This window comes from Syngnathus leptorhynchus, chromosome 4, assembly GCF_054491065.1.
Source record: "Syngnathus leptorhynchus isolate UIUO chromosome 4, UIUO_Slep, whole genome shotgun sequence".
NCBI lineage: Eukaryota > Metazoa > Chordata > Actinopteri > Syngnathiformes > Syngnathidae > Syngnathus > Syngnathus leptorhynchus.
In genome coordinates, this window is record NC_141198.1 from 13,575,035 (window position 1) to 13,600,178 (window position 25,144).

Sequence of the window (25,144 nt, forward strand, 5' to 3'; positions counted from 1 at the left end):
TATTTTGGTATTTATGTACGGTAGTGCACACTGTACACAGTGGGTCCTTTGTTCTGAAAATTTCCGGTTTAAAATGATTACGTAACACCGGGGGAGCCAACGCTTTAAACTGACCCCAAAACGTACTTGTGCGCGGGAAAAGGGCGCCATCTGCTCATCGGCGCTGTAAAATTAACCGCCTTTCACTCTCATTGGATCCACCTAGGGCGCGCGTACGGCGGCATCCGCTTCTTTGGCCAATCCGGATTGCCAAACTCGCCCACTGTTCAAACTTGATTGGACATAAGGTCTCGACCAATCACACCCGCTGAGCGCCATAACTTCCTAGCTCCTGGCCTGCCATTCGTACAGTCAGTGAGCTTGACTCGTCCTATTGGTTGCTTTAGTCACATGGTTAGAATTTGCCGTAGCCGATTGGTGCGTTTACTGCTCGGGCGCGATTTTGCAACGCAGTGTAATCACTTGTGTGGGCGCAGACTGCCAGACAGGACTCGCAGCGACTCTTTAGTTCGCAACTTTTGAGGATACCCGGTTGATAACAACGGAGTTATTTTTTCCGCCTACTTGAAATGAAGGACATATTTAGCCCAGACTGACACGGTGCGCCGTTTGTTTGTTTTTAAATAACTACTTTTAACTACTGGAGGGGGAAAACAGAGCAGCCGTCCGTATCTTTCGCCATTACGAGTAGGTTTGACTTGCAAACAATGACTGACAACAAGCACCCTCACGTTATCTTTTGCAACGACTCGCCCAAGAGGGTCCTGGTGTCCGTCATCAAGACCACCCCAATCAAGCCTCAGAAGGTGGAGGCCATGACTCCCGCGAGCCCGGGATTCAGCGACTTCATGGTTTACCCGTGGAAATGGGGGGAGAACGCCCACAATGTGACACTGAGCCCAGGCTCAATGAGCGGGGCTTCGTCTCCAGGCGGGACGGCAGACGGCGACGCGGCTTCTTCGCCCGACCAGAACAAGGTACGACATTCGGTAGTTCTCAAATAGCCGTTAATGACGCGACTGTTGAGCACATAAAGACATGAACTAAGATTAAACGTGATCTACTGTGACAGGGACGGTTAAATAAAATAAAATAGTAAAATACTCAGAGAAAACGCTCGTGAATTAGGGTGTGCCTTGGTGGATTTAAACCCCTTCCTGGTTTATGAAGCAGCTGCTCGCATCCATGACGTCTCGCCTGGCGCCAAAAAAGTAACCGGAAGTGAGTTATGTTAGAACTCTCGCGATATTATGACCACGCGAGATAAAATCAGAATGGCAACTCGAGTGGACTTAGATGTTTGTAAAAATGTTGATGTTTACTGTGATATTTTTTGTGTTTCCATTACATCGTAATGACGTCAAACATGTGCATCTTGGCCAGATCACTGTTGAAAAAAATGCTTGATGCATTATATATTACATTTCACGACATCATACATTTGTAATAATTTTGAGATCTTAAAATAATTTTGATCCAATAAATGAAAGTGTGCAACAGCAGTAGTTTGGACTAAGCTATAATTAAAAAAACATAATTCGATACCTCTCCAACCTTGTCTATCTTAGATGAGCATTGTTGTCTATTCTCGTATTTTTTAATAGCGCTCTTGAATTGGATTTCTATTTTGTGCTTTGTCTGTGAGTGTATGATTTTGATGTGTATTTGTCGTTGCGGTCAGGATGGCATCCGCAGAGGGCGCCCTCGAGCCGACACTGTCCGGGAGCTAATCAGCGAGGGTGAGACATCCTCCAGCCGCATCCGCTGCAACATCTGCAACCGGGTGTTCCCCAGGGAGAAGTCTCTCCAAGCCCATAAAAGAACACACACGGGTGAGTCATGGCAGCCAAAATGGATGCTTGAATCCTATTTTGGAAGGCATGCGTTATTTGTTATAAGCATGTGAATATATCATAAATATGTATCACTCACTAATTGATAACACTGACAGCCCTATGCTTATACCCCTCCAGGTGAGCGACCATATTTGTGCGACTACCCTAACTGCAGCAAGGCATTTGTCCAGAGTGGTCAGCTGAAGACCCACCAGCGTCTGCACACTGGAGAGAAACCCTTTGTCTGCTCGGAGAAAGGTGACTCTTTTTTTGGGGTGTGTGTGTGTGTGTGTGTGTGTGTGTGTGTGTGTGTGTGTGTGTGTGTGTGTGTGTGTGTGTGTGTGTGTGTGTGTGTGTGTGTGTGTGTGTGAAAACCTGTCAATATGAATCAATTGCTGCTTTGATGTGATACTAGCTAATGTAAGCCTATTAACAGGACCATTGCTGCCTCACATCAACTTTGCAAACTTAAACGCCTCAATTTATTTCATATGTTATTTCGTCATCAGAGTGCGGCAATCGATTCACGCACGCCAACCGTCACTGCCCTAAGCATCCATTCTCCCGCCTGAGGAGGGAGGAGCCAAAGGAGGGCACGGGCAAGGCGCAGTCTGTAGACAACAAGGCAGTAGCAGAGTGGCTGGCAAAGTAAGACTACTTCCGCTTGACAAATGATGCCTTCAAAGTGGTGTTCGGGGGTTCAAATGCCAGTGGTTCCGTTCCTCTCAGGTACTGGCAGACCCGAGAGCAGCGGGCTCCCACCGCCTCCACCACCAAGGCGCAGGGTAAAGTCAGAGAGCAGGACCAGGAGCAGCGAGACCCCATGGAGTTCCTTCAGTCAGACGAGGAGAACGACGAAGAGGAGGAGATGGCAGAGGAGGAGAAGGGCTGCCAGGGGGGAGCCGCCAAGCGTCGTCTCCAGGAGCAGCGGGAGCGTCTCCATGGCGCTCTAGCGCTCATTGAGTTGGCCAACAATCTGTCCGCCTGAGCCCCTCCCCGTATTATTTCTGTCCAGCTCCAGTCTGCCTTCCTTACTTTAGTAGTGTGCTGTAGCTCGACCACCATCAATCAAGTACAGATCTACCTACTCATTTCTTGTTGGCTTTCAAGAATTGACCTGAGATTAGTGCTCACAAGTTCCCGCACAGCATCAGTCCCTCTCCACCCTAAGAAGGCACAAGCTAAAGCACCTTATTCAGCTTCCATTTATCCTTTTAGGCTGCTATTGTAGATGTAACTATATGAAGAATGTCGCTCTTCTTTTCGACCTTTTGAAGGCGATCAAAGAGCACTTGTTGTGTTTTTGTTTTCTTTTGCACTTTGACGGTAATACGTTTCTAAAGGTATGTTTTGAAGCGAGTGACTGTAAATATGGTTGTAAGTTTTGCTAACAGGCTGTACGCCTAAAGTTGCGGCCTCGTGGTGTCAAACGATGGGCAGGGTTGTTCTTTTGGAGATTAGGGCGGGGCGGGGTTACCTTCTCGTGAGAGTGACAGGTGATCATTGCAAGCCTAATCCACTTTTCACAGCGTTGTTTCCTCTCACCGCATTGGATCTGCGCCCCCCAACGAGCGCATGCACTTCAAATATTTTTCCACCAAGCAGTGTAGTAAAAGGAAAAAATTTTTTAAAGACATGTTTTGTTTGGATGCGGTACTTTAAACCCCAATGAGCCTTGTCATTCCACTGCAGTTGGCAGCATGCTGTTGTCCACTGTTTTTAAGGTGGCACTTTTTGTTCCCTTATTTGACTCATCGCATTTCAGAGGACAAATAGACAGCAACGTCAAGTGGCGCCCTCAACCACTGCTTTGTAGAAATCCGGTTTACCAGAAGGCAGTGGTGTGGCATCGAAAGGGTAGAGGTTGCACGTCCCTTGATCAGGGTTTAGTTTCTCAAACTGCTGCTTGATGGAAAACAAGCTGAGTCTATTTTACTTTTTGTCGTCTTTTATATTAAAAGAGAGCAAATTGGTTCAAAGTGGCTAATTGAATATCAGCGCTGACATCCAGATGATACCTTTTTGGGATAGTTTGGTCAGTATTTAAAGGATACATAAAGCACTTGTGTTGTAAAATATTTGTTGGATTATGCTTGCAATGCTGAGGATAACTTTGGGATAAACGTCTCCTGTTTGTCTCGCATTTTTGTAGTGCTTGCTGGGTTTTGTATGTCTTTTAAGCTACACTACACAAAAAACACTGTACCAAATTTTGTCATAGCCCTACTTGAGCTTTTATGGTATATTTTCAGAAGGAAACCTGCCGCCAAACCTGTTGGAAATTCTTATTGGATTCGGAAATGTCCTGTGAGGTGAAACTGGAAATTGTTAATATTAAAAGTCACCAAATGTTTATTGTACCCGATTATAGCCTATTCTGAAGCGTTTCTAACCCATAGTTGATTTTTTTTTGTGTGTGTTTTGAGAAAAAATGATGGCATTTAATATATACATTGTTAGAATAATATTGATTATGCACAATTTACCAACATTTTGGACGTGGAATTCTAGTATCATTTTCTATCATATGTTAACATACTCCTGACAGTCTTGTATAGAGTGATTCTTGCTTGCTTGTTGCAAAAATCTCGGGCTTCTCCTAACAAGCTGTACACTCTTATAACTTTTTTGGTTTTCAATAAACATTCAAATCTCCTGACACGGCCGTTTTGTGGGTGTTTGTGTGCTATTTACTTTTTATTTTCATAATAAATCAACGTCACTCAAATATAGAGGAGAAACAGTACCTCCGAGTGGCAGATAATGGTATAGCATCCGATTTCTTCCGGATGCTTTGCCGGTAAATATCAAATTGCAAGGTAAAAATTCTCAAAGGCCCAGAGAAATAATGAGTCAGACTGGTTTAACGCCATACCAAGTGTGTTTAATAACTACAGCTCTCATGGCTTTATATTTAATTTTAATAGAAATGGGAGAACACAACAAATGCAGAGGCCAAGAGAACACATGGTGTCCACCCACATTGATGCCGATAAAAACTCGTACCACATTCTGACGGAAATGAGGAGAAATTGTTTTTAGAAGTGGGAATGTGAATGAACATGTGGCAAGTTATTATATTTACAAAAAGTGAAGCATTGTTCACCTAGTCATTATCCAACACCAGATGCATGATAAGCTTATATTGTTCTCATTAAATACATCATCAATGTGTTCTTCTGTATTTGTCACGACTGGTGGAAGGTGCAGAATTTGAATGACAGCACAGGACTGTGAAAAAAATTATACATGTAGAGGAATTTTTTTTGTCAGTTTAATGTTACCTCAGTGGCAGCATTTTTGCTTGGTGTAAACTCAGCAGGCAGCGCTACAGAGATCATTGATCAAGAAGACGATGTAACCTTCCACTCGGAAGGTTAGGTCCGAACTGCGACGGAAACATTCTGCCACTTTTTTTCTATTTGAAAAAACTTGTTTTCAGACTCAGTTTACCTTGTGCCGATCACGCCTCCGAGGACAATGTTCACAAGGCTGAACTTGAGTCATTTGGGAAACATTAATCGGAGAAATAATAAATGTAAAACCCGAATAATTTGACAGTCATGTTTTCTTGTGATGTCACGCTACAAAGGATTTGGTTCATATGACCTTCAGCACCTTAGCAGGTGCCCTAAGCATCTAGAATATTGAAGTGGGCTGAGTTTGTACGTATTTGCTCCTTCTTAATCTATCAGGTTTAACTGATATTTGAAACCAATTTCGCAACTGATTTCACTCGTGGCTTTTCCCTGATGGAACTACAAACAGCTAAAAAAGCTGCTACTGACTCACCGTGAAATATGTAAAAATAAGAAATTATTATTATCTTCATGTTTCAAGTTGATCAACGAAAAGTAGTCAAATACTACACGCCTGATATTCAATCCAACATGGCTGACTTTATTTGTAGGTGAAATGATTCCAGGAATGAGTTTGGCTTCATAAAAATAGTAATGAGACAAGTGATTTCTGCCCCCCCACACACAAAAAGTACCTCAAGCCCCAGGCGAATTGATCAGGAGCAGTCATGATTAGGTATGTACCAAAACCACAAGCCAAAGTCAGATGCTCACGCCACTGATCGGCGTGCTTTTCCCAGCACGATCTGCTGAATCTTCTGAACCTTGTTCAGATCTGTCTCCATGCTGGGGTGAGCACAAATGGGCTTTTTCCAGGACCCCACGTACATGCTGTGGAGCCATGAAGAAATAAAGTTATTTATAATAGAATACAGCATCAACACAGTCAGTGCTAACAAATAGGATAGATACTCTACTCTACTCTACTCTACTCTACTCTACTCTACTCTACTCTACTCTACTCTACTCTACTCTACTCTACTCTACTCTACTCTACTCTACTCTACTCTACTCTACTCTACTCTACTCTACTCTACTCTACTCTACTCTACTCTACTCTACTCTACTCTACTCTACTCTACTCTACTCTACTCTACTCTACTCTACTCTACTCTACTCTACTCTACTCTACTCTACTCTACTCTACTCTACTCTACTCTACTCTACTCTACTCTACTCTACTCTACTCTACTCTACTCTACTCTACTCTACTCTACTCTACTCTACTCTACTCTACTCTACTCTACTCTACTCTACTCTACTCTACTCTACTCTACTCTACTCTACTCTACTCTACTCTACTCTACTCTACTCTACTCTACTCTACTCTACTCTACTCTACTCTACTCTACTCTACTCTACTCTACTCTACTCTACTCTACTCTACTCTACTCTACTCTACTCTACTCTACTCTACTCTACTCTACTCTACTCTACTCTACTCTACTCTACTCTACTCTACTCTACTCTACTCTACTCTACTCTACTCTACTCTACTCTACTCTACTCTACTCTACTCTACTCTACTCTACTCTACTCTACTCTACTCTACTCTACTCTACTCTACTCTACTCTACTCTACTCTACTCTACTCTACTCTACTCTACTCTACTCTACTCTACTCTACTCTACTCTACTCTACTCTACTCTACTCTACTCTACTCTACTCTACTCTACTCTACTCTACTCTACTCTACTCTACTCTACTCTACTCTACTCTACTCTACTCTACTCTACTCTACTCTACTCTACTCTACTCTACTCTACTCTACTCTACTCTACTCTACTCTACTCTACTCTACTCTACTCTACTCTACTCTACTCTACTCTACTCTACTCTACTCTACTCTACTCTACTCTACTCTACTCTACTCTACTCTACTCTACTCTACTCTACTCTACTCTACTCTACTCTACTCTACTCTACTCTACTCTACTCTACTCTACTCTACTCTACTCTACTCTACTCTACTCTACTCTACTCTACTCTACTCTACTCTACTCTACTCTACTCTACTCTACTCTACTCTACTCTACTCTACTCTACTCTACTCTACTCTACTCTACTCTACTCTACTCTACTCTACTCTACTCTACTCTACTCTACTCTACTCTACTCTACTCTACTCTACTCTACTCTACTCTACTCTACTCTACTCTACTCTACTCTACTCTACTCTACTCTACTCTACTCTACTCTACTCTACTCTACTCTACTCTACTCTACTCTACTCTACTCTACTCTACTCTACTCTACTCTACTCTACTCTACTCTACTCTACTCTACTCTACTCTACTCTACTCTACTCTACTCTACTCTACTCTACTCTACTCTACTCTACTCTACTCTACTCTACTCTACTCTACTCTACTCTACTCTACTCTACTCTACTCTACTCTACTCTACTCTACTCTACTCTACTCTACTCTACTCTACTCTACTCTACTCTACTCTACTCTACTCTACTCTACTCTACTCTACTCTACTCTACTCTACTCTACTCTACTCTACTCTACTCTACTCTACTCTACTCTACTCTACTCTACTCTACTCTACTCTACTCTACTCTACTCTACTCTACTCTACTCTACTCTACTCTACTCTACTCTACTCTACTCTACTCTACTCTACTCTACTCTACTCTACTCTACTCTACTCTACTCTACTCTACTCTACTCTACTCTACTCTACTCTACTCTACTCTACTCTACTCTACTCTACTCTACTCTACTCTACTCTACTCTACTCTACTCTACTCTACTCTACTCTACTCTACTCTACTCTACTCTACTCTACTCTACTCTACTCTACTCTACTCTACTCTACTCTACTCTACTCTACTCTACTCTACTCTACTCTACTCTACTCTACTCTACTCTACTCTACTCTACTCTACTCTACTCTACTCTACTCTACTCTACTCTACTCTACTCTACTCTACTCTACTCTACTCTACTCTACTCTACTCTACTCTACTCTACTCTACTCTACTCTACTCTACTCTACTCTACTCTACTCTACTCTACTCTACTCTACTCTACTCTACTCTACTCTACTCTACTCTACTCTACTCTACTCTACTCTACTCTACTCTACTCTACTCTACTCTACTCTACTCTACTCTACTCTACTCTACTCTACTCTACTCTACTCTACTCTACTCTACTCTACTCTACTCTACTCTACTCTACTCTACTCTACTCTACTCTACTCTACTCTACTCTACTCTACTCTACTCTACTCTACTCTACTCTACTCTACTCTACTCTACTCTACTCTACTCTACTCTACTCTACTCTACTCTACTCTACTCTACTCTACTCTACTCTACTCAAGTAAGACTTGCATGATCAAGTCTACCCTACCCTACCCTACCCTACCCTACCCTACCCTACCCTACCCTACCCTACCCTACCCTGCTCTACTCTACTCTACTCTACTCTACTCTACTCTACTCTACCCTACCCTACCCTACCCTGCTCTACTCTACTCTACTCTGCTCTGCTCTGCTCTGCTCTGCTCTGCTCTACTGGTATGGTGGAGCTTACACGAGAGCGTCGATGTCACAAGGTCCGGTGCTGTCCTGCAAGTACCACGATTGGACCTTCATGAGTACTGGCTTGGGGATGGTCTTTCTGGTTTTCACGCAGCATTTAATGATGCCACCTATAATGGAAGGACAAATGAATTGCATTCAATCTGATTTATTACGCATTGTACACATTGGCTAGATTTGTGTGACAAATATAAATCAGGGCATGAAGTCAACATTTTATTGGTCACTATATTAAATTGGTACAATTTAATGAAAGCAATTCAAAAGTTGCATGATCAAGTCTGATTTTACAAAAGTAAGCATGCTAAACTTGATTGACACTGTCAGAAAGTTGTCAATTTTATTATGTTTATTATTGTAAATAGTCCGTTTATCTTATTTTCTGATAGAAACTATAGTCAAAATAGCCCATACAAATATATGTTAGCGACTATCAAACATCTATGAGTCATCTATAGAGCTCACAATTAGGTTCTTGAATTATGACGACTAATTAACTAAGCTACACAAAATGTGTTAAGCTCACTGTATTTCTTAATTATGCTAATTTATTTTAATGTTGACAATTCCATGGCAATGTGGTGTTTACCTTCAGTAGAGTCGATGGCCAAAGCAACGAGGCACAAAATCCCAACAATCGTTTTCAGGTCCATGGTAGCAACAAACGACGGGTGAAGAAAACACGCTCATCCCCTCTTTATATATGCGTACCTGCCCACATACAGCGGCGGGTGAGTAACACAACACTCAAACAGGCTCTGACAGGTTGCAGCTTAATTGATGAACGCTCTCACATTCACAGCATACTTGGGAATTGGCAAGTAGGTAAACTGTATCCAAAATCTTGCCAGAAATTGATGTTCTTACATGATCACGATCGTATCTGAAAACAAATACACGCTTGGTATTGTGCTTGTAAGTGGTCTGGAAGATGAATGAATGAATGACTGAATGAACGAACGAACGAACTTCACCTCTCCAGCAAGCAGTGTACTTTTGCCCTCTGTTTGGTCTGTATCAGGACTTAAACCAACCAACTAGCATGCTCGGTCCCCAAAGTTGAGTCTTTCACGCACAAACTCGCCCAGTTTAAACTAGGTTTGCCTTTGAAGCAACCATTGTGCAAGAACTTTGGATTCGGTACAAATGCGGTTACTTTTGGCAATAAAGTCTTTTGGAACGTTTACCAGCTGCCAGTCAGCGGCATAAAAGCCGGTTATGTGAATTAGTGTACTCAATAATTTAACTGACAAAATCTAACAAGCGCCGCATTGTAATCGAGCTGGAATCGACACAAAACACACGCACGCACACTTTCACCCGTGAACATGCTGAAACGCATCTACTCGCAGATGTTCATTATTCACATCCTTTTCCAAGAATCGGAATCTTAAGATTTATTCACATTCATATATCCACTTTTTTGTAGTGCTTGTCTTTGTTACAGTCTGGAGACTTTCCAATGAGCTTTCTGGGAATTTATAATAAGACAAATATTCACTTTTTTTTTTTTTTTAACATATTCTATATTGTTTTATTCCATTTTCACTCAAAAGTCACATGTGACATACACATACTTGGTCAAGCATTGTTGTTTAACTTACTATGGCATCTTATTTAATTGCATTTTTGGTTGGTGCAGTAGAAGTAAAGTTCTTTCACAATATGTGCATCGTTTTTGTACATTAATGAACAAGGTGGCGAATCTTAAATGCACATAATTTATTTATTATTTCAAAGAGTGACAGAAGGGTATTCATTTTCTTCACCCAGAGAGTACAAGGCGTCATAACACTATTTGTGTTACATTAAATAGAAGTGGTTGTGAGTTAAATCATTGATCCCCAAACACCCCCTATCTTGTTTCCCTTATTTAGGCTCAAAATGATTTATTTACTCCAAATAATGATGATCTCTTTTTGCCTGTCGCTTATAGTGACAAGCAGAGCAATTCTGTACTCTTCCGCTAGATGGCGGAAACTGAGGCAAGATCATCAATATTTCATCTCTTTTTTTTTTTTTCTTTTCTTGAGGTTTTTCCAAATGTAAAATATGTGCATGTCTTAAATAAAGGTTGGGGAAACACCGACTTACAAGTGAGCGTATGTTTCAGGTTGGGAGTCTCAAAGGCATTTAAGTGAGTAAGAATGACGACAGCGTTTTAGTACTCAGTCTGTCCCCTGGTGGCTACATGGAGAAGGCGCATGAGCAGCTCTGCAGGTGAGCTCCCTGCAGAGGTTTGGGCAGGATTCTCCAACTCAACCTCCCCCAGGCAGGAGGAGTCCACAGCACAGGTTTCTGCAAGGAAAAAAAAAAAAAAACAGTTCAAACAAGTGAACACACGTACAGCCGCTGACATTTTATGTTGGTATTTTGGAAAATGAGTGGATGGATATTGATTGATCACCAGAGTTACAGCAGAATCCCGAAGCGGCGCAGTGGCCCCCCTCAAGTCCGCAGGGTCGCCCGCCAGCTTGGCAGGGGGTGAGCAGGTAGTTCTCCTCCACGCAGTGAGTCGTTTCCGGGGAGCCCAGAAGGCAGCCAAAGTCGTCTATGCAGCAGATGTTGGGGCCGTAGCAGCGGCCTCTTTCCCCTGGGCCGCATGACATGCACTGCAAGGCAAAAATAGAACATTTTTTCACAAATACCAATTTGAAAGTGCCACAGGTAACTCCATTGGTGTCATTTTCAAGAGGTGTCAAGTCCGTCAACTCAAATTTGTTTTTACATTAGTACTTGGTTTGCTCATTAGGATTAAAAGAAAAAGTCCTAATCGTGTTGCTAGTTCTTATCCCCCAACCTGTACATCATAATGTTAAAACTACAAAGATCTGCAAAATAATGAAACACATTTCAGTACTCAAGTTTAAACATAAAATGTCCTTTGTAATGTTAAAAAAAGAAGTTACATATTTTAATTAGGAAATTTTAAGCCCGAATTAAATATTTCTGAAAAAAAAAAAAAAAAAGTACGACAGTGTTTTTTTTTCACGTTATAATGGTTTGATGCAACATTTGGAAAGTAACAAATAACCTCGATATGTATTTGAATTTTTTTAAAATTTATCAATTAATAAATTTGTTAGATTAGAAAAATATTAATCTATGAGAACATTCCTTTTTAAATTTTGAGGGTGCCAATGACCTACGTATTTCAGAAAGGTAAATTATATTATCAATTGAAAGATATTTTCATTTGTTGATTAATTACATTTTTAAAATGTATATTATACAATTATATTCGGCAAATATAAAATGAGGATTTTAAAAATAAAAAAAACCGTCACATATATATCATGTACAGTACCCAAATTTGTCTAATTTGATATTTTTACGGTAAAATTGTACAGTATAAGGAACAAGAAGAAAGATGTTGCCCACCTGTCGGAGTGCAGTCTCGGCCAAGGCACGCTTGCCTCCCCGGGGGCAGTTTTGGATGTAGCAGGCGGAGGAGAGTGCGGTGGAGAAGGCGAGGAGTCCCAAGACGCACAGGGGGAGCACGGAGGAGCGAGCCATTGCTGCTGATCAATGTTGAGCTTTCGTTTGCTGCGGGTTGCTTCACCGCCCGCTACCTCTCTTTTAAGTGCTTGATTGACACTTGTACGTGACGTCACAGGCGCACCAGAGAGGTCGAGGCGAATGTGTTTGCGCATCACTTATCCGCACCAACGGCAACAAATGTTTTTGTCTGTATTCCACATGCGACAATAATCAGTCTGCTGGCAAAAGGACAAACTGTAAAGCAGAAACAAGTCCAAAGAGGCAAACCTTTAACACAATTAATCAAGCGTTTGTCAGCCATTATTGAGCACTTCGTGATCGAGCAGTCCAATCAACATCTAAAGCTACTTATGGCGCAACCTCAAGGTTACTTTGATTACCCTTCTTTTTGTGACTCGATGATCCAAACAAAATTAGCATTTTAAATCCACTTGTGTTGCATGTGCTGCATTTTAGCGCACCTATTAGATGTTGTCTTGCTTATTAGCAGTGAAGCGCATTTATTTATATCATCGGAAATCTTGCAGAGGTGTCCTCAATAGTGGAAGTTGAAAAAAGTAACAAGCCTAGTTTGAGGAGTAAGGAGTAAAATTAGTGACATGCTTCTAATATAGGGAGTAAAATTTAAAGGCATTCAAAAAAGTCAAGTAGATACGTAAAATTATTTCACAGTATGTCAGAGGCAGCTATACATTATCCTCTGTGAAGAGCAACTTCTACAGTCAGCTCAGACAGGCTCCAGCTCACCCTAATGACGACACGCGCTGTATAAAATATAAAAAAAAAGTTGAATATATATTTACTAGAGAAGAAAAGAAAGCTCAGGTTATTATTGTTCCTATAATACACAATTTTGCATGCAGCTCTCCAAGAGCGGATGCAAGATCACAACCTTGATTATACTTGATGTTGTCATGGAGACCAACATGTTTGTCAACGTGGTCGTAAGATACAAGTCTTTTGGAACTTTGCATCTTTTTGCACGGTCGGTGGCAGCTCTGAGGGAGGACACATTGGAATACCTGTGGAGTGGTTGTCAGCACACAACACTGGCTCAAATCATTATTTCTTAAAATTGGATTTAATTTCTGCAATTGACCTAAATTCCGCATTTATTTTTCCAACTGTCCAAAATAGCAGTTGAAATGTCCAATGGAGGATGTGTGGCCCGAGAAGGTCAACATTCTGTGAAGCCTCAGCCTCCGTGCTTTCATCTTTGTGCATTTAGACCCTGGTGACGCTTCACTATCCTCAAGCCTCTTTGTCTGTCCACAAGGTGCCTGAACCAAGGCTGCAGTGTTCAATGAATAGACTAGAAAAAGGGAAAGAAGAGAACAATCTTTTTATTTCTATTTTTTTTTTTTTGCCTAAACAGTTTTACGCAATACTTCTTGACGTCCTCTGTACGACTGAGAACGTAGCGATGAACAAGGACAAACACAGTTTCCGTGCCTCCGCCTTGGGAACAGATTGTTTCCTTGTACTGTCTCCGGGCAGGCTTAGTGATGCACGCGGAGGATGTCGCTGCGAGACGAGGGAGTTCGGCAGGTTGTGCACAGGAAGCGGGCGGAGGATGTCGTGGTGGTGACAGAGTTGAGCGCAGGTGACGAGTTACTTTGGAGGCAGGGGCGGCACAACAAGTGGCCGCAGAGCAGCCGGTAAACTGGTGACGCCGGCATCGAGTATGCGGAGAGCGCGCACGAACAAGATGAACACGTCCTCTCGCCTGGGAAGGAGGGAAGGGAGGGGGGGGGGCAAAGTTAGGGGGGAAAAATTCGCGAAGGGTTGCCACAAATTGAGGCAGGGGTAGAATCCATATTAAAATTCTGCTAGTGGTGTATAAATCACTGAATGGTTTTGGTCCTGAATACATAAAAAAAAAAAAATGCAAAGTGAATATAAACCTGACAGAGCTTTGATCAATTAGCGGATCCCCCGTTTCAAAGCAAACATGGTGAAGAGGCATTTTGCTATTATGCTGACACCTGTTGTGATTGTCTTGATCCTTTGTTGTGAAACCAAAGTGATGTGACTGTGATTGTCTTGATGTTTTTTCATTTTTCCAGTGCCCACCTGCAGCAGGAGCCTGACAGACAGTTGAGGCCTCCACTGAGCCGGTGGGAGGAGCGGCAGTCCCCCGTGTGGATAAGTTTGACGTAAAGGAGGGTCTCCCCTTTAAGACGGCTAGGAGGGCATCATCCAGGCTGGCTGACAGATGTTGCTCATGCGAGCCGCCGTTGCTCCTGCTTGGCCCTGAGGAAGACAAGACACAGCAAGGACGGAAGTATCGCAATAGCTATTTTTTGGGTTTTAGTTCTTTTTTGTTTGTTCATAATAAGTCACTTATTTCCTAGATGTTTGACGCTGGTATGACTTACCTGGGGTTGTGTCACTTCTTGGTTGTTTCGCTTGAGGTAGTAGCTGTGGCAAATCTGCCTCTGATCCACCCAAGTGTCGTTTCCTCCCGCCGTTAACATTTAGTGTTGTGTTTTTGTTGTAAAGCGTCGAGTCGCGTGGAATGTTTCCAGAAACTGACGACAGTTCCGTTAAACAGGCATTTTTGTTTTCCGTCAAAGAACCGATCAACCTGGAGGCGTTTGGCTTTTCTGACTCCCCACTTCTTCCTGTCATTCCGTCCCTCCTCGCGCCGCCGTTCTGCAGGACGAAGTGGTCGATTCGTCTTTTTAGCTGAGGATTGGGGAGTGGCTGGGAGGTGGAGGTGAAGGGGACGCCGGTGAAGGGGTCGCTTCTTGGTCTCCCCCACGAGGCTTCCCGCTTCTGGTGCTCCTCCAGGGTGGTGCTGTCCACTGACACGCCGCTCGGAAGCAGCATGGGAAGCGACATGACTTCCTGGGTGATGGGGTCAAGGAACTCCTCTGGGATTGAATTGAGACATTCTGCGCTAGAATCAGAAGTGCAGCACATATGCGTCAAAGTGAAGTCAAATTGTAGTGAAACAAATCAAAAGACAAAGTTATTTTCTACCAATAATTGAGACCTTTTTTTAATCAATAATAATATAAAGATAAGAGAGGATGACTGCTCAGTTTAAAGGCAACATATTTACCTCGAAGGTGTGTCTGAGCAGGACTGCTTAATTCGATTGACAGTTGCTGGGACATGGCCACATCGTGACCTTTGACTGGCTTTGTGGGCGTGCTCAATCTTCTCAACTTCCTCCGGGGGGCAGCAACGAGCCGGCAGTCCCCAAACCGCCAAAGTCTTGAGACCCAGAGCGGACGCGGAGCCACCGAAAGGCAGTGTCACGCGGACCTGCGTGACGGAAGTCAAGGAAAGGTGTCCCCGGCTCCACAGTTCTTCTTGCCGACTGTCGCCGGGGCGAGGAGGAGGCGGGCACTCAAAGGGGGGCCGTAGGTGAAAAGGAGGACGGGAGAAACTAACTTTGGTTTCCTCCTTGAGCTCACAACGGCCCACCAGTTTAAAATCTTGCTCAGAACTGCCGGATTGAGTCTGAGGCCTTTGCTGAGACACATCTGAAGCCTTCCCACCCCACTTTTGAGCCTGGAGAGTCCACTGATGGCCATTCGACTGACGAGCTTGACGGGGTTCCTCTTGCTTTCTGCTCTTCTGCTCCTCCCGAAGGCCATTTTTAAACTGATCCTGGCCAAAATTCGGAGGAGGAAGCAGATCAGAGCTGGTGCTGATCTCCAGTCTCTTGCTGCACTGACCTCGGTCCATGCCCCAAGGCCATAGCTCCACATCTATTCTGCACAGCTCCACCCGGAAGCCGAACCTTAAAGTCACCTGTTGAACGTTGACAGATGAACCGTGAAGAAAAATACACCTCAGAACGAAGCAACATCTCACCTGCACAGGAGGACGTAAAAAGTACTCCAGCTTGAAGCCCCGCCTTTGCACAGCAGGATCCGCTGATATAAGGTTTGTGACATCGTAACCATCTGCACACAACTGCAGAGGGACATGAAAGAAACAATCAGAAACTGGAAAACAATAGAAGCAAGCCAATGCGACTGGAAAGACTTACTAAGTCTAAATTTCAGGAAACAAGTCACCTCCCAAAAAAAAAAAATCTTCTTTGCACTAAAATCAATTTATATAAAGGCATTTGTATAAAAACATGTACCACATTGAAATCCATGTGTCCGTTGCCCTACGACAAACTACTTAGCAAGACAAGGATGCTGTGCATTCAATTCAAAGGATTGAAGACCTTTGAACTTGAGAGGAGCGTCCAAGGATGAGGCGAAAAATTTGTTGAAATGAATTTAAGCAGAAGCTGCGAGAGAGAACAAGTGTGTAGAAAATGTATCTTTTCTTATATGACAAAACGACAAAAAAAGAACATAAGGCCAACGATGATTCAGGCTCCCACACACCACTGTGGCCCTCGGCGTCTTTATTTTCAAGCCTTTTGTCCCCCCACCCTTCAGTTTTTTTTCCCTTTCCAAGTCTATCACATTTCATCTACCCTTTCACAAGACACGCTGAATGATTAACTGGATCGAGTACAGAAAATACCAGAATTGTGGTCTCAAGAGTCTAACTGCATAAAGTAAGAGTTGTGACTTGAGGCATAATTACAATGGATGGACCAATGGATTTGGTCTGAAAGAGGATTTCCCCCAAAAAGTCACACTCTAAACAAGTTTCATGTGCCCTGATGCAATTTCTTTTGTGATTTGGCACAAAAGACAATCTTCAATGATGAATGGGTGGATACCTTATTGCAACTTATGCTCGTATTGAAGTGTGGAAGGCAAAGATTGACGACCATGTTTTCCAACCTGAGAGGAAAAAACACATTCCACTTCAGAGATACAAAGAACTCCAATAGGTCAAGGAAGAAGCACAATTAAAAAGCTCAACATAGTCGTAGAGCAAATACCGGTGAATGACGTGCAACTTCTGTGACTGACTCACCTTTCATTAACGCAGGTCAAGGTAACAACAATGCACAAAGACGTTCAGTGACAAATAAGGAGCGATAATCCAATAAAATCGCGTTTATATGTGCATTTGATGGAATGTGTCATCGAGGAATTGCTGTCGATTGCCGCCAGAAGAAAAATATAATTTGCACAAGTGATATAACAATACAAATTGGGAAAACGAATTATTGTCTCTTGTTTCGTTGCTGTAAAATGTAAACACTGCAAGCTAGCTTGACTGCTAATAAATACGGAATGCGAGAAGGAGCAAACTGCGGCGTATTTAAGCGTTTGCATATGTTGCGGGGTATGATGCGACTTAAATGACTTTCGGAAAATAAAACAATTGTAATTATGAAAGATAATTAAAGTGGTTTTAATTTCTTTGCCAGTTTACAGCACTTTAAGTCTTAGTGGTCCAAGCTTTTAAAGTTTCATTCATAGCTAGAATTCAGCATAAGTGCAAACAAGTACGGAATGCAAAATGGTACAAATTTAACAAAATGGCCACGTGAGTGACATCCTCACCATTTTTTTATCAAGTGACACCACCAATACGTTTATTATTATTATTATTATTATTATTATTATTATTATTATTATTATTATTATTATCTTTTCTGTGTATACAGTTGCATATTATCTTTTCTTAGTGTGTACGGTTGCATTTTTGGGGATCAGGTTTTAATATTATAATATACAAATAAACTTAAGAAAATAATTCCCTCAGAAAAGTATTGAAAGACAATTTAGATGTTTTTCACCAGTTTTAAACAGTATCACTGGAGGCCAGGAGCTTTCATGCTAGTCAATGAGGGATTTTTTTCTTACCTAGTTGGTATCCAAAAGGAATATTTGACAAAAATAAATATATTCGTGCAAGATACTTTGAACCGATTTCAATACTTGATCTCCTTAATTTAAATAAATATATACCGCAATAAAAAGGAATACAATGTCCCACAATAATAGCTGAATTATTCACGTTTATTCAGTCATCTGATCTTAACAAAGATGTGGTTTTAATCAAGCCAGAACAATACTAATAACATAACTATAAACAATAAACTTGAAACATGTATAAAATTGATTTTGCTCTCTAAACAGTTATGCAATATGGCAACTACATTTATCACCTACATCAAAAGGAGCATCTTTTCTCTTTTTTAAGGACAAGGTTGCTATGGTTACACCTCCATATGATAGGCCAATAGGCTATCTACACAGTAAAAAAAAACCACAAAGGAAAACTCAATGGCACATTTTCTTTGTCATTTATAATAACAGTAATAAAGATGATCATACTATTTGTGATACCCTAGCGATACGTTAATATTCTTGAGCAACATCTTTGTATGCTGGCATGTACACCACATATAAAAGCCATGATATTCACACTGGATTCTAATGTACATGTCAACTGCATGGACATGATGTAGTGCAGTTTGGCTGAATTCTCCCAGTGTTCAGTCTAAATAAACTATGCAATCAGATGCACAAACTCTAACACCTCCATGTTCATTCTACTGTCCTCAAAAAAATGAAATAATTCTTTCTTAATATAGATTTACTTGCAGTATTGCCACTAGTCCCTCTATCGTCTTTAGAAACTGCCACACACGCACACATTCCCTCATTCACACACACACATGTACAATCTAGAACTATAAGAATTTATTTCTTGGTTATCATACATTCTCTATTTTTTTCACTTTGGGATTTATTTCCTGACTAATTGAGATGGTGTGCTTCCATTCATTTCTTTCCACTGTCTTACAGTTTAAGGAGGAAAGAAAGTCATCTTGGAGCACCATTATAGATCAACACTGACCTCTAGCGTTCAGTTTTAGTCACCGCAGGTGAAGGTAAACGCTTCAAACTCATTATTTGGATTGGGTTGATTATCAGCTCAACATATATTCAATTTATTATTAATAGTATTAGTTGAGAAAATATAAGCTCTGTTGTATCTGAGGATATGTTTGACTCATGCATGTTGGACATTGTGCATGAAATGATAAAAGTCCAGTGTGATGTCGCCGAATGAGGAATAAGTGATTGACCTATATAGACATATATACAATCAAAGCACTGAAAATTGAATTCACACTTGTATTTTTTGTTTTTGTTTTTTAACTCCAGCACGACTATTTCTCGTACACATGCTGGAAACGATGGAGTAAGGCGCTCTCTGGCCAAAAATGCAGGTTAACGTCACACACTCTGACCACTAGTTCTACTTGTACATTATACGACTGACACAGACTTACAATGAATAATAAATATCGCATGATAATAATAATGATAATACTGTTGTTGCAATTTCTGACAATATCCCTGATTGTCTTGGTCCTTTTTTTTTTTTTTCCTGGCACGGGAATGAAATAAACGACCGCTGTGTTAGTGCTGTCACCTAAACATTGTCAGTTTGTTGTCCTGGAGGAAGGCTGTCAAAAAAAATGTATATACTTTCTGTTTTGATCACCTTACTTGTACCTTCAAATATTCTGTGTGTGTGTTTTTTTTTGTGTGGTCAGCTGAAATGCTCTTACAGTACGATGTGATGTGGTCTTGCGTCAGTGAGCATTTTGGGGAGCGTTTCCCTGAATGTGTTCTTAAATTTCAGTGGACTCTATCCTCTCCAGGCGTGAAGGTCCTGCCCAAGGAGGGGCAAGCTGGTGGAGAGAAGGCGGACCCTTCTGGTCTTCGCAGGGCGGGGACAGGGTGAGGGTGAGGGATGGAGGAGGTTGAGGAGACAGAGCCGAGAGGGATTGCGGTGGTGGCGAACCGGAGGAGGAGGAAGGGGAGGTGTTGGTGACGGTGGTGGTGGGGACGGTGCACGCGGCGCTGGGTTTGTTCCCCAGTTGGCTCATACGTTTCTCCAAAGCCTGGTTCTTCTGCAGGGTCTCCACATAGCTCAGCTGCAATTGGGCTTGGTATTTCAGTACCCGCTCTTTCTCGTCCTGCCAGGTGTGTCGCTCCTGGTCGAAGTTGAGGGCTTGGCGCTCGCGTTGCTGTCGCTCGAGGCGCAAGGCGGCTTGAAGCTGCTCCAGCTGTCTACGCAGCTCGCCCGCTTCGTCCCAGTGAGCTTCCTGCTGCCGCTGCTGGGCCTCCTGACAGAGCTGGGCTTCGTGGCGCAACTGGGCCTCGTGGCGGAGGTGAGCGTCCTGGCGGAGTTGGGCTTCGTGGCGTAGGTGAGCGTCCTGCCGCATTTGCATTTCCTGCTGCGCGTGGGCTTCCTGACGCTGCTGCTGTTGCCACTGCGCTTCCTCTCGTTGCTGCCTCTGAGCCTCCTGCCTCTGAGCTTTGGCTTCATCACTCTGAAGACTCAGCAGGGTGTCGGCCGTAGGGGGGAGCGAGTTGCTCGATTGATCACCGGGAGTTCGCGGGCAGTGGACCATTCCCCAAGGTGGCAAAAGGCCCGCGGCGGCTAAATTTGGACTCATGACAACCTCGGCTCCTCTGCTGACTTCATTCAGGGCTCGTTTTAGACTCAAGACCTCTGCCTCGAAAACACCAAGCTTCTCTCGGAGGATGGACACCTGGAGGAAAAAAAAAATCAAACACATTTGTTCATTAATTTTGGAACCATGTGTGATTTGAAGGTGCTTTGTTTGTGTTAAAATGCCAAAAAGCATTGAATTGTTCTGCCTATCTCTTGTGCGTCACTCACTGGCACAGATCAATGAAGAGAAATGTTATTTGTTGGATGTAAATATTTTTGGGGAAACTTTTGTAGTTTCTCTCTGTTTAAAAAAAAAAACAGCTGAAGATTGATGGATTTTTAAGACACTCTTCCTTAATTTCCATGAACCTCAAGCTATTACATAAAAGTGCACTTCTACATATTTTATCTACGTAAGCTTCTTATAAACTCATCCGGTAAAAAAAACTGAAATTGTATTGGCTTTGGCTGAATGTTGTTCATTCCCCAATTCGACATATTCCCGATACTTCTTCCCAACATGGATTTTGTGGATTAGAATTTCACTTATTTGGATTTACTGGAACCCTTCTACATCTCTGTGCCTTATTTTTTTTCTCTCTTTTCCAGTATCTTCGTCATTGATAACTCTTGCTATTAAATTCAAATTTGCACATAAAGAGCTCAATTTATATACTTGTTTTATATGCCAGGAGAGAAAACAAATTTGGAACTGGCCTCGGACAGAGTCCTCCTCAAGTCCGCCTCGCACTTCTCCAGCTCCAGACTTTTGGCGCTGTAGGACTCCTTCAGTCCGAGCATGGCCTCCTCCTGCTCCCTCAGCTGGGCGTTGAGCTCCTTGAGCTGGCCCCTGAGGGCCACCATCTCTCCGGCCCGCTGCGTCACCTCAGCTTGACTTTCTCTCAGCTGCTGCTTCAGCAAAGAGATCTCGCCGGCCTTCTGACACACCTGCATCAATTGTGAGTTTTTCTGTTACTGTCTAATTCTATATAGTTTTTCAAATGTAAAACATTCTACAGTGCAGTTTTCCTTATAAAAAAAACGAAACAAAAATGATTTTTTAAATTATTTTTTGAGGTGGAGTGGAACATATTAATGGCATTTCCATTTGTTTTAATTGTGAACGATGATTTGAGTAATGTTAAGCATGGTAACGAAACCAATTAAAATTATATCTCAATTTAAAATTGTATATCCATTTAAAATGATCTCTCTCAAATGAAACCCTACAGACTGTGACGGATTCAACTTTGCAGGTTGCACTTCATTTGGTTCAAGTGCTCAAACTATATATCTCACCTCCCACTTAGTCTCCTCCAGACGTGGCAATATGTCAGCCTGCTCCTTCCTGTAATCCAGACACTTTCTCTCCAGCTCCTCTCGCTGGGCAAGTAGGGCTGCCATCTCCTCCTGGAGTCTTCTCTTGTCTTGGGACAAACGGGTTATCTGGGCCTGCAGGGCGGTCTGTGAACGCTGTGCACGCCGCGTAACCTGTCGATAAATATTCAATAAGTTTTGTGGCCATTTTATGAGCGTGATGTTGCTGAGATTGGCTTTTCATGACATTAGCATGTACATCTACGTACAGTAAGTCAACATGTTCAATAGTTTGCACATGTGGCTTAGAAGAAAACATGCAGCAATATTTTACGTACAATGGTTGGAAATCAGAAATCAGGTCACCTGCTGCAAGCGCGAAGCATAGTTCTGTCTCAGCTCGTCCATTTGTCGCTCCCATACTCGCTGCTTCTCCTCAAACACCTGAATAATGGCAGCTTCGCTTTGGTCCAGGTTGCGGCGCATGTGCTGCACCTAGTGGTCCAGGAAGAAATTGGGAAATATTATAAAATGTAAAATAACTCATGCAAATACTGACCTCTTGCTCTTTTTCCCATAAGCGGTCCTCCAGATCCTGGATGATGTCATCCGAGGAAGGGGAGGGGCGTAACGGTCCGGGTGCATCGCTCATGTGACTCAGCCTCTGATAGGACGAGGAGCTCTTTCCCGATGAAGATCGACCGCTGTCTGAGGCACAAAGCCCGTTCTGGAGACAAAATCAAAAAGTGCATTTGATGGTATTGGCACATCGGGGTGAATGTATGTAGGAGTGCCTACCTGGTAGCCGGGCTTCTCCATCTTGTCCAAGCCCGCTGCCGCACCGGCCATGCCCAACCTGTTGATGTGGCTTGTGGAAGCACTGAGCGGCCCAAGTACGGCCGGAGGTCCACAACCAGAGCCCGAACCCGTGTAGGTGGGCAGGCTAGTCAAAGAGTTCCTGCCTGAGTCGGACATCCCACCCTGAACCACCTCATTAGGGTTTCCCACTCCCTCACCTCTGGTGACCCTCACCGGGCTTTCCTGGTCCAGGAGCAGGGCCTCCGGCACTTCTCCTGACTCCCCCCCTCCACCATCCCTGCCTCTCCTGCCACCTCTCCCATCACAGAAGCCTTCGGCCCTCGCCTCGCTTTTGCCCTCGCTCCCAGCCCCGCCTGCCTGGCCCACGAGGTTCTGCATGGAGTGGAAACTCTTCGGAACCACCGGTTTGAAGGCGGAGGGACGGACAAGACCGGTGTCTCTCTGCATTGCCTGGGAAATAGATAGTGGGAGGATGAAATTAATATATTCATCAGCGACTATAAAATCAGACAATTTTTGACTGGACTTCCAGTTTAAGAATTCTTGCCAAGTCAAATTTTCCCGCTGTACCGGCCTACGATTTTGCCAAAACTAAGTGATATACATCAATTCCGCATGCCATTGATTTGTTCCTGTTTCTCAAGGCTGTTGTTTGCAGTGTGGGAGAGAAATGGATGGACGAAGCTTCAGTTGAATCAAGAGCGAGAGAAAAGAGGGTATTCGCAAGTACCTGCTCCAGTTTTCCCGACACCGCCATGATTTTGGGCGGGTTGTGTCCCGCTGGGTTATTTTCACCGTCGGTTCTGGCGGCTACCATCTCTCTGTGCTGATGCTGGTTCGCCCCGACACTGTTCTTCTCGTTGGCTCCTCGGCCCACGACGTTCCCGCAGACGTCCAGACCCGCCGCCTGCATCTCTCTCTCTCGTTCCAGTCGTTCCCCCTCCAGCCTCTCTCGTTCTCTCTCCCTCTCTCGTTCCCGTTCTCGCTCCCGCTCCCTTTCGATCTTCTCCCTCTCGATCCGCTCCCTCTCCCTCTCTCGGGCTCTCTCCCGTTCCCTCTCCCGCTCTCGCTCCAGTCTTTCTCTCTCCACCCGCTCCCGCTCTCTCTCCCGGTTCCTCTCCCGCTCTCGTTCCCTATCCAACCTCTCCCGGTCCCAGTCTCGGTCCCGGTCCCTGTCTCTCCCCCGTTCTCGTTGCCTTTCCCTCTCCCACTCCCTCCTGAGGGCCGCGTTGCCGCACTCCAGCTGGCTGTTGTTGTTGGGCGCCGCCATGGTACATTCCGTGTTGGTGGTGGAGGCCGTTTCAGTGGGCCGGTCGGTACAGGTGCCGGTGCCGATACTAACGCTCCCTCGCTCGTCGCTAGAGGCCGTCCCGTCAGATATAGTCGCGGGGGGGCGGGGCAGACGCTCTGCGCTGCAGCTGCGGTCGCCGGGGCAACGGCGCGAAAGAGGTGGAGCGCGGGGCAGCGTGGTCCTCGTGCCTACGGACTTCATGGCAAATTCCTGCTCGCCTGCCACCCCACTGCCAACACTGCCCATAGTGAGGGGGTCAAAGGTCAGTGGTTAGAGGTTAGGAGTCAGGTTTGGGGAGGGTCACAGAAACATTTGGATGCAGTGTGGGTCATCACAACCTAATGCAGGTAGTGGGGGCACACACACTAGAGGAACACAGAGAAATGAGAGGTGTTATACAATATTGTTATTGCATGAATAGGATTCGATTCAGACGACTACATGGCGAGTAGATAAAATTCGCTTGGTGTTGACCGAATGAAACTAAACTGTAGTCTTATAGGTTTCAAGTTATCATGTGACAATTTCCTCAAAATCTGTTTTTGCCACAACACAGCCAGTCCTGCAGATATTTGACAACGGGGCAAAAAATAAACAGTCTTAGCCACATTCTCACTCATAGCAGATGCTATCATGCTAAACTAAGATGAACATTAGCCAGTTTTTCCTGGGATCATTTACTATCATCTGTAGCATCAGAATAAAAAAAAAAAAAAATCAATTTATCTTCAAAAGAACAAGTCATGACAGATGTCAACTAAAGTTTCCATGAAATGGGGGCCCATCGGCGCGCTAAGAAGTTAGCGACCCAAGTTACAATGTGCTATGTATAACACAAATAATGTTCATGAACAGCTGTGCTAACATTACAACTATATCATATTTTCCATAAAACTGCCAATATTTCACAAATCCTGCCAGCGTATACAAACTTATTGGCACAAGTGTAAATATACAACAACATGCAGCGTCTATATAATCATACGCTTCAGCACTTTTTCATAAAAGTAAAACAATGACCCACATCCAATGCATTTACAATCCAGTCTTACCAAAATGGCCATTTTCGCAAGTCTGTCCATGCAAAAATAATAATGCACAGTTTTATTT

The 25,144-nt window shown here is 43.4% G+C and overlaps 5 protein-coding genes across 7 annotated transcripts; 1 reads left to right on the forward strand and 4 right to left on the reverse strand.

Annotated features, from left to right (window-relative positions):
- The first annotated feature begins 363 nt into the window (after positions 1 to 363).
- znf367 (zinc finger protein 367) lies at positions 364 to 4,492 on the forward strand. Its single transcript, XM_085910883.1, has 5 exons — positions 364 to 977; positions 1,682 to 1,832; positions 1,974 to 2,093; positions 2,345 to 2,483; positions 2,565 to 4,492. The coding sequence occupies exons 1-5, from the start codon at positions 708 to 710 to the stop codon at positions 2,821 to 2,823; spliced, it is 939 nt and encodes a 312-aa protein (XP_085767009.1). The 5' UTR covers positions 364 to 707; the 3' UTR covers positions 2,824 to 4,492.
- A 1,333-nt stretch (positions 4,493 to 5,825) lies between these two features.
- On the reverse strand, positions 5,826 to 9,425 carry ccl27a (chemokine (C-C motif) ligand 27a). The gene is made up of 3 exons (XM_085910657.1): positions 9,341 to 9,425; positions 8,744 to 8,861; positions 5,826 to 6,025 (listed from the first exon to the last, which is right to left on the reverse strand). The coding sequence occupies exons 1-3, from the start codon at positions 9,402 to 9,404 to the stop codon at positions 5,905 to 5,907; spliced, it is 303 nt and encodes a 100-aa protein (XP_085766783.1). The 5' UTR covers positions 9,405 to 9,425; the 3' UTR covers positions 5,826 to 5,904.
- An 875-nt stretch (positions 9,426 to 10,300) lies between these two features.
- On the reverse strand, positions 10,301 to 12,272 carry avp (arginine vasopressin). Its single transcript, XM_085909648.1, has 3 exons — positions 12,133 to 12,272; positions 11,159 to 11,363; positions 10,301 to 11,049 (listed from the first exon to the last, which is right to left on the reverse strand). The coding sequence occupies exons 1-3, from the start codon at positions 12,265 to 12,267 to the stop codon at positions 10,913 to 10,915; spliced, it is 477 nt and encodes a 158-aa protein (XP_085765774.1). The 5' UTR covers positions 12,268 to 12,272; the 3' UTR covers positions 10,301 to 10,912.
- A 1,125-nt stretch (positions 12,273 to 13,397) lies between these two features.
- Positions 13,398 to 17,551, reverse strand: ubox5 (U-box domain containing 5). 3 transcript variants are annotated; one of them, XM_085910924.1, is made up of 8 exons: positions 17,155 to 17,551; positions 16,955 to 17,018; positions 16,081 to 16,182; positions 15,320 to 16,017; positions 14,631 to 15,154; positions 14,326 to 14,505; positions 13,705 to 13,978; positions 13,398 to 13,564 (listed from the first exon to the last, which is right to left on the reverse strand). In XM_085910924.1, the coding sequence occupies exons 2-7, from the start codon at positions 17,006 to 17,008 to the stop codon at positions 13,752 to 13,754; spliced, it is 1,785 nt and encodes a 594-aa protein (XP_085767050.1). In that variant the 5' UTR covers positions 17,009 to 17,018; positions 17,155 to 17,551; the 3' UTR covers positions 13,398 to 13,564; positions 13,705 to 13,751. The 3 variants fall into 3 exon arrangements, with proteins under 3 accessions (XP_085767050.1, XP_085767051.1, XP_085767049.1); XM_085910923.1 differs by lacking the exon at positions 13,398 to 13,564 and having other exon boundaries at positions 13,591 to 13,978; positions 17,155 to 17,550; XM_085910925.1 differs by lacking the exons at positions 13,398 to 13,564; positions 17,155 to 17,551 and having other exon boundaries at positions 13,590 to 13,978; positions 15,320 to 16,006; positions 16,955 to 16,974.
- Positions 17,552 to 19,777: 2,226 nt separating this feature from the next.
- Positions 19,778 to 24,280, reverse strand: lzts3b (leucine zipper, putative tumor suppressor family member 3b). Its single transcript, XM_085910714.1, has 7 exons — positions 23,474 to 24,280; positions 22,723 to 23,193; positions 22,484 to 22,651; positions 22,291 to 22,419; positions 21,907 to 22,098; positions 21,325 to 21,555; positions 19,778 to 20,704 (listed from the first exon to the last, which is right to left on the reverse strand). The coding sequence occupies exons 1-7, from the start codon at positions 24,278 to 24,280 to the stop codon at positions 19,778 to 19,780; spliced, it is 2,925 nt and encodes a 974-aa protein (XP_085766840.1).
- Positions 24,281 to 25,144: the final 864 nt, after the last annotated feature.